The sequence below is a fragment of the Lycorma delicatula genome, chromosome 3, assembly GCF_047948215.1.
Source record: "Lycorma delicatula isolate Av1 chromosome 3, ASM4794821v1, whole genome shotgun sequence".
Classification (NCBI taxonomy): domain Eukaryota; kingdom Metazoa; phylum Arthropoda; class Insecta; order Hemiptera; family Fulgoridae; genus Lycorma; species Lycorma delicatula.
In genome coordinates, this window is record NC_134457.1 from 147,802,723 (window position 1) to 147,816,526 (window position 13,804).

The 13,804-nt window shown below is 30.8% G+C and overlaps 1 protein-coding gene across 1 annotated transcript in view; it reads right to left on the reverse strand.

The window, feature by feature from the left end:
• The window catches only part of mRF1 (mitochondrial translation release factor 1), a 35,130-nt gene extending 21,417 nt beyond the window's left edge, over positions 1-13,713 (reverse strand). The window contains exons 1-4 of the mRNA XM_075360774.1: positions 13,317-13,713; positions 9,776-9,861; positions 5,431-5,617; positions 1,268-1,431 (exon numbers count right to left, since the gene is read on the reverse strand). Coding sequence (XP_075216889.1) covers positions 1,268-1,431; positions 5,431-5,617; positions 9,776-9,861; positions 13,317-13,713 — 834 coding nt within the window. The remainder of the gene's footprint in view (positions 1-1,267; positions 1,432-5,430; positions 5,618-9,775; positions 9,862-13,316) is intronic.
• Between the last annotated feature and the right edge of the window lie 91 nt (positions 13,714-13,804).

Consider the following 13,804-nt stretch of genomic DNA (forward strand, 5'->3'; position numbering starts at 1 on the left):
TTTCTTCACTTACTGATGTTCTCAATCGGTGTCTCAATTTTTCCCAACACCTCCCAGGACATTACATATAACCTATAAAGATAATTTTTCTATACCGTACAAAACATCAGTTGAAAAACAAAAATAACAAGATTTAAACAGGCAAATTTATTAATATTTAATAGCTAAATTCTCTTTGGCTGTTGTTGATGAAGAAAAATTCAGCACACCAAAAGTAATTTGACATTTATCTAATGGTAAGGAAGTAATATTTTTAAAATTTCAAAGAAAATAGCTCGAATGATTAAAATTATATTAATAGCCATACATAACACCAGGATTTCCCAAATCATTTTTTTCTTTATCAATATAAACTTTTTTTCATTCATTCAAAAGTTGCTCTGTTTATTAGTCAAATAAGTAAAATTGCCACATACTTTCCAAGATGATATAACCTGGCACGATAAAAAGGCACACAATTTAATACCAAGATCTAGAAGAATTCTGAGCAGATATTATATCCGACAAACACGTGAACCAGATAATATTATTAAAGATATTTTTTTTCTTCGTGGAACCAAACGTACCTTCATTATATGTAACAATGTAATTGTTACATTGTTTCGGACTGCTTAAAATTGAAGTTGATTATACATAACAGTGTGCTGTTATATATAATGAATTTCACTTTTAAGCTTTGCTCGAGCTGATCTTGGAAGACAAGCAGCAAGTGTATCTTCCTACCAGTGTGTATGGACTTCCCCCTCTAGTCCATCAGCTGAAGGTCTACTAGTGCTAGCACCTTTTGAGAACTATTTTATACAAAGTCTGAATTTCTTTTACATCCTTGAATTGTTCTTTAATTTTTTTAAATAGCAAGATGGATACATGATTTTCATATAAAATTTGAAAAGAAAAACAATGGCAGACCCCATTTTTTAGTAACTGTTCCAGTTTTTCCCCCCATAAGAAATTAAAGTAGGAAAACATGCTGAAAAATTCTCACAGAAATTTCTAACCTTTTTTAAAAAGTGTCTATGTAATTTATCTGTTTCATGTATTCACGATTGATTTGGTATTACAAAACTGTTTCCAGACTTTTCTATCAACCTGTACATCATGTATGTAGTTAAGGTATTAGTTTATCAGTGATAATAATGAATGACATGACTGTTAACTCCTATAACTTACTCAGTATTCCAATTCAAAACCAGCAGTTAGAGGGTAACAACAAAACAAAAAAAAAACTCTTACACAAAATTACTGAATGCTATAAGCCTGATATTACTTCACTTGGTTGAGGAAGTATTGCGACACCAACAGTACTAGTATGTATTCGTCCACCTTTATCTGTAGAAGGTACTCTTTGAACTCTATGAACACCTCCTTCAAAGCGTAAATATTTAAAAGCATCAACTCCATATACCAATAAGGATGCTGTCCTTAAGCCACCTAATAAAAAAAATTGCAATAAGTAAATTAATACAAGGTCTGTAAATAAAGTAATAAAAATAGTTTCTTTTAGCAGCCAAAGTGGCAACACTGTAAAATTACTAGTAAACATATGGTTATATGAACAGCTGATTTATATTAGGTATTAATATTTTTAGTCTATTATTGCCACGTGATATATAAACAAACTTTTTGTGAAATGAGTTTTTGTTGTGCATTACAAAAAATGAGTGATACTAATTATGAGCAATGTTGTGCAATCAAGTTTTGTGTAAAACTCAGCGAGAATGCTATTGAAACTTTTTCAAAATTGAAAAGAGCGTATCGAGATAACGCTCTGCCACGAGCTCATATTTTTAGATGGTTTAATGCATTTTCAGATGGGCAGGAAAAAGTTTCGGACGATCCACACTCTATAAGACCATTAACATCAAAAAGTGACGACAATGTTGAGCGAATCAGAAACTTGATACGGTACGACTGGCGATTAACTGTCAGAATGATTGCAGAACAATTGAATTTGAACCATACCACACCATTAAATTTTGACAAACGAATTGGGCATGAAAAAAGTTTGTGCAAAATTGGTCTCAAAAATCCTCACTGTTGAACAGAAAAACAACAGGGTCGACGATTCGCAGCGATCTTCTAGGGCGAACTGAAACTGATCCCGATTTTTTTAAAAATGTTATTACTGATGATAAATCTTGGATATTCGAATACAATCCAAAAACAAAATGCCAGAGCAAGGAGTGGCACACTTCAAACTCACCACGTCCCTAAAAAGCGAAAATATGCAAATCAAAACCATGCTAATTTGTTTCTTCAATAGTAATGGCATTGCCCATAAGGAATTTTTGCCTACAGGACAGATTATAAATCATTATGTTTACCGAGAAATTCTTGAAAGACTGTGGGAAAGAGTTGCCCACATGAGACCAGCCATCAAAGACAACTGGATGCTGCATGACAATGCACCTTGTCACACTGCACTCTCAATTAATGATTTTTTGGCAAAAAAAAACATTCTGTATTTCCTCAACCACCTTATTCATCTGACTTGACTCCCTGCGACTTTTTCCTGTTCCTGATTAAAAAAACCTCCTCAAAGGACACCATTTTGAAACAGTAGAAAACATTTTTAAAAATGTAACCGACCATCTGAAGGATATTCCGGTTTCTGAGTTCCAACACTGCTATTAAGAGTGGAAAAACCATTTGAAGCATTGCATGGCTTCCCAAGGGAATTATTTTGAAGGTGATAGAGTCATGTATAATTGGATTGTAAATAAAAAGTTTTTCTGAACCAGTCTCATTACTTTATTTACAGACCGCATATGAATGATAAATAAACATGACATACTCACATGAATGTGCACATGCATGCATACCCATAGAGTAAATCAATATCTATACATGAAACTGAAAAAATAATTCACAAACCAACACACATCTTTAGATTCTTAGGCCATCTTTAGTTTTGTCTATCAATTATAAATTAGACTACAGAAATAAAAATTATTTATTAACAACTAAATTAGTTCAATTAATTAGTTATTTACACATTTAGATTTTTATCTGATCAAAAGGAACATTCATACATTTTTTAACTTAATAAAAGAATAGAGAAAGGAAAAAAATTTCATTTAATCATCATCATATACTCATGTGATAAAGTTAATCACATAAAGGTAATACAGGTATGATGATTTCTCATGAGTTCTACTTTATTATTCTACAAGATATTTCATGAACTATTAATGTTGATCAATAAAACAGACTGAATAATATGTTCCATGTTACAAAAAAGAAAGAATATTTATTTAATTGTACTATAAAAGTACTAATAATTGTCCAAGTTGTAGATCTTTTTAACCAGAAGGATAAAAAAATAGAATTTAATTAAAGATCCAAAAATAAAGATCTATAGGGTCTTATCATACTACCTTTTACGCAGAAGGTTCTGGATACAAATCCCAGTCAGATTTGGCACTTTTTATTAGCTACAAAATTCATCTCTTATAAATGACCGTAATTGGACAATCGACCTGTAGTTGCTAAGTCAGAGTAAATCAATTCTAAAACACCACAGCTATAGCAATAATAATATTGTCTTACATTACATGTAACTCCTCTAATTTACCTATACTAAGTAAGGTATCCCAGCCTACTCAAAACCAACAGTAAAAAAAAATATAAAAATCATTTAGACAAAAATGGCAACATTATAAGCCTGATAATTACCTTGTAATAACAGACATAATAAATTAGCACTTCCGTATACAGTAGTGACAGTAGTTTTTATTAATTTTTGTTATAAAATCATATATGTATATTATGTACAACATAGTTGCTTGTGTATATATACTGACCAATCAATTGAGTGGTCAAAACCAATCTTCTTTTTATAATGACAAATACATAATCAAATAATCAGACTATCAAATCAGATTCTTACTAGAAGTAGCAACCAAACTGAACTTGTCTAAGTATTTGTTCAACCTAAGATATTTAAGAATGATATAAAACTAAAAGGAAATTATATTATAAAAGTAAAAAGATGATGTGCAAATCTCAGTTAAAAAAGTATGAAATCTATTAGTTTTTAAATGAAGATTGATAACCTAGGAATACTTTGGTCATGATCTTGCTGTTCAATCTCGCGAACCTTTTTTTCGATTTTTTAAATATATATATAAATATATATATATATATATATATATATATATATATATATATATATATATATATATATATATATATATGTATGTACATTAAGAACCATAACTGTAAGAGTTGTAGGTGACTGGACATGAATTACTACTAGCCACTCCCAAAAATAAACTATTTTTAAGAATAATAAGCATATCATGCCAGTTTACTAGAGGAAGTGAGAAGCAAAGTGGTATCTTCTTTACTGAGCCAAAGACATGGTTTTAAACGAAAATGGCAAGCTAATCAAAATGCAAATGATATTCAGTACTACAAATGACACCTGTGTACACCAGAAAACATTCACATTTCTTTAAATTTTTTTGGATATTTTAAAATAATTTTATTTTTCTAGTTTTCTTACTCTTAAAAAATATAGAAAGAATTCCTAACAAGTTATTTCTTTCCTTAGGTTGTTTGAAATCTATTACTGCTAAAGCTTTAATATTGAGTCATGTCCAGTAGTTAATGTAACTGAGCTGAGCCTTAATTGCTATTTGCTCTTGTGAAGACTAAATGTGACTATTTTTTTATGTTTCTAAACACAATTTAGATTCAAGAAGGTAAAACAGGCAAAAATAGGAAAACAATGATACATATATAGTCTAATAAAACTTTTAAAACTCAATCAAGATGTACTGAGAAAGTACAGGTATGAGCAGCAAAACAATGGTCAATACTAAAAGACCTGTAAGCAAGCTATCCAATAGCTATAGATTTGTCTTTAATATTATCATATTAAGGTATATCAAAAATGAGCTACTGACAAAATCTATGACCACAACTGGACAACAAATATAGTAAAGCTGTTTTATACATACATTTTTACTTAATTAAAATTGCTTCAAATCCAATATACTTGATAAGATAGATGGATGGGGTTGCGTGAAAATGGTAGTATTTATAATACACATTTCAATCGATTCCAATGATATAAAAAACCATTCGCTCAAAAATACAATTTAGTACTATTATTCATACTTATCCATTTCCTTTTTGTTAACAAAAATTACATTATATTATTTTCAGCTAGTTATAATCAATAAATAAATATTTTTTTTGCATGAATGTACGTGTATTGTATTGCGTTTCTTTTTATCGACAGCAGAAAAGTTCATTAAGACTTTAAAATTGTAATAAATCTGTACATCTTTAAAGTTACAAAGTGGTGTTCTCTAATCAAACAAAACAGAGATGAGTTTCAAAAGACTTACTTAATTTTTACTATTGGCAAAATGAATTACTTTAGTTTCTGTAGTAAACACAAAGAACAAATAAATCAGTGACCTATTTCAGAAATGGATGTGTCAGCAATTTCATATCTCCAACCCTTATGCACAATATATCTGCAGTACATTTCAAACAGATCCTTAGCAAAGAGCATAGCTTCTTGCCCACCTATTCCATGCTTAATTTCTATTATAAGGTCATCTACTACATCGTGAGGTTCTTCAGGCATCATTAACATGATTAGCTGAAAGAAACAAAATTGATTAATATTTCTGAACTTGAAATAATCTGTATTACTGTGAAAACAACAGAATTAAATATTTCTAAAAAAATATCCTATTGAAGAAAGCATTGCTTCACCTGTATTTGTAAATAAGATGATGATTATCTATTTGAAATAAAAACTGAAACGAGATTTTAACAAAGATCTCTGGATCTTGGTTAAAATCTTGACTGGCTTGGCATTCTTCACACCTAGACAATTCAGATAATTTGACATCTGCCTACAGTAAAAATGTTATGTAAAAACAATGAATACTATAATTAAATGTAAAAAATATATGACTGTTATATTTTGAACATTAAAGAATCATGTCTTTCAGTTTTTTAAAGGCAAATCAATCTCATAACATCAAAGAGCAAAGCAAAGATGAACAGTTTTCATCTGCATTACCCAACATACACAAAATTCAAATAATACTTTCAAAGTTAAAACAAAAATTAAAATTATAGTAAATACTAATTTTACATTTTAACCCCAACATTTTTTTTTTGTTTTTAATTTAAATAAAATTCTAGTTAAGATTTTTGATGCATGACTAGTTAAACTAATTGTTCTATATTCTTCACATTTATCTGCCCCTGCTTTCTTTGGTATCATAACTATAACACTTTTTTTGAAGTCTGACGGAAATTCCCCTTTTTCATAATTATTACACACCAGTTTGTATAATCTATCAATCGCTTCCTCACCTGCACTGCGCAGTAATTCTACAGGTATTCCGTCTATTCCAGGAGCCTTTCTGCCATTTAAATCTTTTAATGCTCTCTTAAATTCAGATCTCAATATTGTTTCTCCCATTTCATCCTCCTCAACTTCCTCTTCTTCCTCTATAACACCATTTTCTAATTCATTTCCTCCGTATAACTCTTCAATATATTCCACCCATCTATCGACTTTACCTTTCGTATTATATATTGGTGTACCATCTTTGTTTAACACATTATTAGATTTTAATTTATGTACCCCAAAATTTTCCTTAACTTTCCTGTATGCTCCGTCTATTTTACCAATGTTCATTTCTCTTTCCACTTCTGAACACTTTTCTTTAATCCACTCTTCTTTCGCCAGTTTGCACTTCCTATTTATAGCATTTCTTAATTGCCGATAGTTCCTTTTACTTTCTTCATCATTAGCATTCTTATATTTTCTACGTTCATCCATCAGCTGCAATATATCGTCTGAAACCCAAGGTTTTCTACCAGTTCTCTTTATTCCGCCTAAGTTTGCTTCTGCTGATTTAAGAATTTCCTTTTTAACATTCTCCCATTCTTCTTCTACATTTTCTACCTTATCTTTTTTACTCAGACCTCTTGCGATGTCCTCCTCGAAAATCTTCTTTACCTCCTCTTCCTCAAGCTTCTCTAAATTCCACCGATTCATCTGACAACTTTTCTTCAGGTTTTTAAACCCCAATCTACATTTCATTATCACCAAATTATGGTCGCTATCAATGTCTGCTCCAGGGTAAGTTTTGCAGTCAACGGTTTGATTTCTAAATCTTTGCTTAACCATGATATAATCTATCTGATACCTTGCAGTATCGCCTGGCTTTTTCCAAGTGTATATTCTTCTATTATGATTTTTAAATTGGGTGTTGGCAATTACTAAATTATACTTCGTGCAAAACTCTATAAGTCGGTCCCCTCTTTCATTCCTTTTGCCCAGCCCGTATTCACCCACTATATTTCCTTCCTTGCCTTTTCCAATGCTTGCATTCCAATCTCCAACTATTATTAAATTTTCATCTCCTTTTACGTGTTTAATTGCTTCATCAATCTCTTCGTATACACACTCTACCTCATCATCATCATGGGCGGTTGTAGGCATATAAACGTTAACAATCGTTGTCGGTTTAGGTTTTGATTTTATCCTTATTACAATGATTCTATCGCTATGCGTTTTGAAATACTCCACTCTCCTCCCTATCTTCTTGTTCATCACGAAACCTACTCCTGCCTGCCCATTATTTAACGCTGAGTTAATTACTCTAAAATCACCTGACCAAAAGTCGCCTTCCTCTTTCCACCGAACCTCACTAATTCCTACTATATCCACATTCACCCTCTTCATTTCACTTTTTAAATTTTCTAGCCTACCAACCTTTTTTAAGCTTCTAACATTCCACGCTCCGACTCGTAGAATGTTATTTTTTAATTTTCTGGTGACCCCTTCCTTAGTAGTCCCCACCCGGAGATCCGAACGGGGGACTATTTTACCTCCGGAATATTTTACCAAGGAAGGCGCCTCCATTATTGCTATGTGAAAATGCAGAGAGCCACATTTTCTTGGAAAAAAAGCAGCTGTAGTTTTCCATTGCTTTCAGCTGCGCAGTACTCAGAGGACTGAGTGATGTTGATACGGCCGTTTAAGTCATTGTGACTCACGCCCCTAACAACTACTGAAAGAGCTGCTGCCCTCTTTCAGGAATCATTCCTTAGTCTGGCTCTCAACAGATACCTCTCCGATATGGTTGCACCTACGGTCCAGCTACTCTGTATCCCTGAGCACTCAAGCCCCCTCACCAACGGCAAGGTCTCATGATTCATAGAGGAGGCATTATGGATCAAAGAAATTAAAGAAGACAAGCAAGAATTAAATTTGACTTACGAAAATTTACTTAATAAATCCGAATAATTAAAATTTGTTATTAACGATCCGAATACCAACTTTGAAGTAAGAACTTTTAATTATACAAAAAGGGTTTATTCGGAAGAGGATCGTAAAGTAAGATCATTAAGAATGACTAAATATTGGGAGAAAGTAAAAGCTAAGAACTTAAAGGCCAAAAGATCGGCAAAAAGACTTATTCTGACTAAAATGGTCCTTTGCGGCCTTAAAAGTAAAAAAAAAATATATATATATATAAAAGGCAATGTTTATATGTGTGTCTGCTATAGACTAAAAAACTACCGGACCAATTTACACACAAGGAAAAAGGGAAAAATACACAGAAATAGGGGAAAAAGGAAAAAAAAAATAGGGAAAAGGAGGTAAAGGAAAAAGGGAAAATGGGAAAAGAGAAAGAAAATAGGGAAATGGATAAGAGGAGGAGAGTGAAAAGGGAAAAAGTGATAAAGTGAAAGGTTAAATTTTGTGAATTCCATAATGTTCAGTTGTTTAATGTTTATCAAACTTTCAATTGTGTTCATTTAATTTATATATACACTCAAATCTAGCAATAGCAAAGCATTGGCAGGTCTGTAAATATATATATATATATAAAAGCAAAGCAAAGATTTATGAACAGTTTTCATCTGCATTACCCAACATATACAAAATTCAAATAATACTTTCAAAGTTATAACAAAAATTAAAATTATAGTAAATACTAATTTTACATTTTAACCCCAACATTTTTTTTTTGTTTTTAATTTTAATTTATCTTAAATATATATAAATGAATGTTTGTTTGTTTGTCCCACATGCATTCCTATACCATTCATTCAATTGCAATGAAACTTTGGTGAGTTGTGCGCATGCTTATGAAGGTTTCTGAATTAGTTTCGACCCACTAGGTGGCACCGAGGTTGAGATATTTCAAAAAATTATATTTATGGTCCAATTTGGCTCACATTCAGAATATATATTAGTTCCATGAAAAGAAATATTATTGCAAAAAAATGGACCCACGAAGTGGTGCTGGGGTCAAGATATTTGGGAATGCATACATTCCCATACTATTCATCCAACTGCAATGAAACTTTAGTGAGTTGTGTTCAGATTTGTGAATTAGTTTGGACCTGATAGGTGGCGCTGGGGGTCGAGATATTTCGGAAAATTGTATCTATAGTTCAATTTTTGTCATATGGCACAAACTAATAGTTAAAAACAGAATATTACTTCAATCACTGAAGTTGTAAAAACAGTAATTAAACATCACAAGAAATACTGCCAATACACAATAAAAAAAGATGAAATACTTAGCTACAATTCCTAGAATCAAATTCAACTTAAAAAATTATAAACATTTTACTCTGAAAGTCTTCAGTAACAGTCATATTTAAAACAGTATTTCTACATCTGAACAGAGAAAAAGTGGCTCTAAAATAAAAACATATTTAATAAATCAATATAAAGTCAATGAATGATTCTTTTTTTAGATTAACTGAACGTACTTACTTCTTTATCTAGTAATTTAAGTTGCTTCATATAATCACTTCTTTCATTTTCAACTAGAGATAACAAATCCTTATCTTTTGAGCCATCTGCAACAGAAAAACAACACACTTTCTTTCTTTCTTTCTCCTGTTTAGCCTCCGGTAACTACCGTTTAGATAATTCTTCAGAGGATGAATGAGGATGATATGTATGAATGTAAATGAAGTGTAGTCTTGTACATTCTCAGTTCAACCATTCCTGAGATGTGTGGTTAATTGAAACCCAACCACCAAAGAACACCGGTAGCCACAATCTAGTATTCAAATACGTGTAAAAATAACTGGCTTTACTAGGACTTGAACGCTGTAACTCTCGACTTCCAAATCAGCTGATTTAGGAAGACGCATTAACCACTAGACCAACCCGGTGGGTTAAAAACAACACACTAACAGTAGCAGATCTAACTTCAACATAACATTCAACCATGATACAGGTTGAACATGAAAAAAAAAATAACCATACAGATTGTCAGATGAGAAACAAAATCAAGAAATTAAACAAAACAACAGTTATTTAATTTTCTGAAGCAGCAGTGTTAAAAAATAAATAAAACTAAATTCATAAATTACTGATTACATTACTGTTAAGGATAAGATTGGATAGTAGCGTTGAAAAAATGGATATTTCTAGTAAACCATAAAGCTTTTTTTATTTTTTTTTATATAAGGTTAAAAACAAATAGAATATAAATATACACAACCACGTTTACCAAACAAAAAAAAAATACTTTGATAAGAAATTTTAGCAATACTATGTGAATGACATCATAATCTTATTTTTTTTTTTGTAACTAACTTGTGACATGATCAACAGCCAAAAAAATAGCAAAGGTATGCAACACTAGCCATACCTTATTTTCTCATTAAATGAAAAAATAATGATTAATCAAAACTAAACCACTACTTTTTAACTCTACTGATTAATGGGGCCCAAAATATTCATTGAGGCTTTGGACAATGGTATTTCATCTTTGTGTTTAATAACCAAGAACACAGTTCTCATTTTACATCTAAGGCATTCCACAGCTTTTAAGGAAAATTGATGGTTCTACAAGACCTGGACATATCCAAGAGCAAAACTTTTGAAAATAAAAGGACATGAAGTAACAATACATCAACAGCCATATTTAATTGGTTGAGAACACACCAACTGTACCTCCAGGACCGCCGTTTGGTATTAGTTCAAAAAATGAGATGAATGAAATTTTTGTAGCATGTGAAAATGCCATGCCTGACCAGGATTCAAACTCAGAATCTCTGGATGAAAGGCCAAGACACTACCACTCACGCCACAGAGGCCAGCACACACCATTAACTTGAACAGCACTAGGTTAATCAACATTAACCGACCGGGTTGGTCTGGTGGTGAACTTGTCATCACAAATCAGTTGAATCGAAGTCAAGAGTTCTAAGGTTCAAATCCTAGTAAAGGGAGTTACTTTTATATGGATTTGAATACTAGATTGTGGATACCAGTGTTCTTTGGTGGTTGGATTTCAATTAACCACACAAAACAGGAACGGTCAACCTGGGACTGTACCTGTACACAAATACACTTCATTTACATTCATACATATCATCCGCATTCAACCACTGAAGACCTTGCAGTGGTTCTGGAGGCCAACAAAAAAAAAAGATTATAATGAACATTGATTTAACAATTGTCACTAATAAGTTCTCACCTTTCATAACAAATTTTTTTTTTAATTGTATATACTTTTAAATTAAATTATATTGCAGCTACAGTAAAGATTCTCTAAACACTATTACCACAAATACTAATATCACAGACATACCACTAATAATTTTTCCACCAATGTAATGAGTAAAAATTGCTATTATTAACACAATTTTACATAGACTATATTAATTATCAGTGCACATTAGCTTCATTTTTATATAAACTTTATTTACAATTTATGATTAGGTACATTAATATTTGGTAATTTCAGACTTCAATGTTTGGCATGTTCAAATTTCTTCTGTATTTGGTTGAAATAACTGATGAGTTATGCTATTGGATATGGCTGTAAGAGTAGATATTTTTGAAAACAAATAGTTTATTTCAAAAGTTTTCTCTTAACCAAAGGTTTCCCAAAAGGGACATATTTTTGTACATTGCACTGTTCTATTCTACTGCATTTCTATCTAAGAATTTTGAACAGGTGGCTATCTTTGAATGTATAGATGTCCTGCTATCTGTCATAATTTGTCTGTTTGTTAAGAAATAAAAAACAAGGTTTTGAATCATTCTGTGTTGTCCTCACAGAACTCAACCTGATTCCCTTGAATTAAAAAAAAAAATGTGTATGAACAATCTAACTGCTAAAGTAATTAAAACTGTAAAATTTCAATTCTTTAACTTGACTGGTCATTTTTTTAAGAGCTATAAAAATTTTAATATTTTCCCCCTCATACCTTTAAAGTAATTTTCTCCTGTCCTGACAGTTAAATTTGCATTAATTTTAAATCTGAGTAATTACCTTTCTTATTACATATAGCACATTATATTTTATGAAAACGATTTTTTGTTAAGTCTAAATTTTAACATTTAATTTTTTTAAATGTAAACTTTTCTTAATCCTTTTATAATAAATTCATAATTTAAAAAATATACCTCCTTCCATAGCCACATCTAACTGCATATCTCATATTGTTACTTTAAACCAAAAAAACTTGAATATGCTAAACATCAGTCTGAAATTACTAAATCCCAATGTCCCTAGTCACAAAATGAGAATGAACATTCTATAAAAAGAAATCTCATGTGTATTAATTAAAAATTCTAAGTTTCTTATCTTCACAACTGCAACTTTAAAAATTATAATAGTAAGTGGAGGAGAGATATTTGAAATTAATAAACTTTTTTTCAATAATTATGCAGTAATTACCACTCTGTTCACCTCCATGAAGGTGGTAGCAGATCTGCTTTTAGGACGTAGCTGGATTCAAATTTGGAAAATCCTTCTACTAGACTTGGTTTTTCACACCTTAAAAAATTCTTCTCTGATCAAAACAACATATCTCATTTAGTTATCACATATTAAGTTCATTATGCTCAGTAAACATTCATCCAAAATACTGGCAATCATTTAACTGGTAACTATTCAAATTTGTATGCTCATAAAAAAGTTATGATACTAGGAAAAAAACAAAAATGAAATTGTAAAAATTTTACTATCATCAAACAATTTTACAAAAAAGAACAAGTAAAACCTTTCAGATTGCATTTGTTTGTGAACAAATAAATATGGATATGTAAGGCAGACATCCACAGACACTTAACGTTTTAAATTAATTAATAAATTAAATTAAACTAATTGTTAATTTTTCTGTTAGTTTTTCCACAAGTTAACAATGCATGCATAAACTTAAATTGTCAATTAACTTATTTAAATACTCAGCATTGTAAATCCACGTAAAGCTGGATCACAAGTTTTTTATACAGAAATGTTTAACGTATCACTAATCTAAATATAGATAATTTATTTCAATAAAATTACCAGACTTTAGTTCTTCTAGAGATTTTAGCTCATCACACAACACTGCACGTGAAGAAAGTAATTTTGTTATATTGTGAATATTTCTCGAATAAAATGAAGACAATGATAATTTCTTTTCTAAATCCTCATTGTTTCTATGCAGATCTGTTAATTTGTTTAAGTAATTTCTAATATTCTCTTCATTGTCGTTAATAAAATCATACAAATGCACTGAATAACATCTACGTGGAATGTGATAAAATTTTACAGAATTATTTAGAATTTGTTTATTCAAAAATTTTAATTTTCCCTCAAAGGCTAATTTTGAGAAACTGTACAGACGAGAAATGTTCAACTGCCCGAGACGAGAACAAGAATCGCAAAACCAAAGACGTGTGAAATTACGTAAAACAAACATGGTCAAAATGATTGTAAGCAACTTTAATATAAAATTCCTACATAGACGATATTTTATTCACATAAAACTTAAACATTAAGTTCTTAAAGCT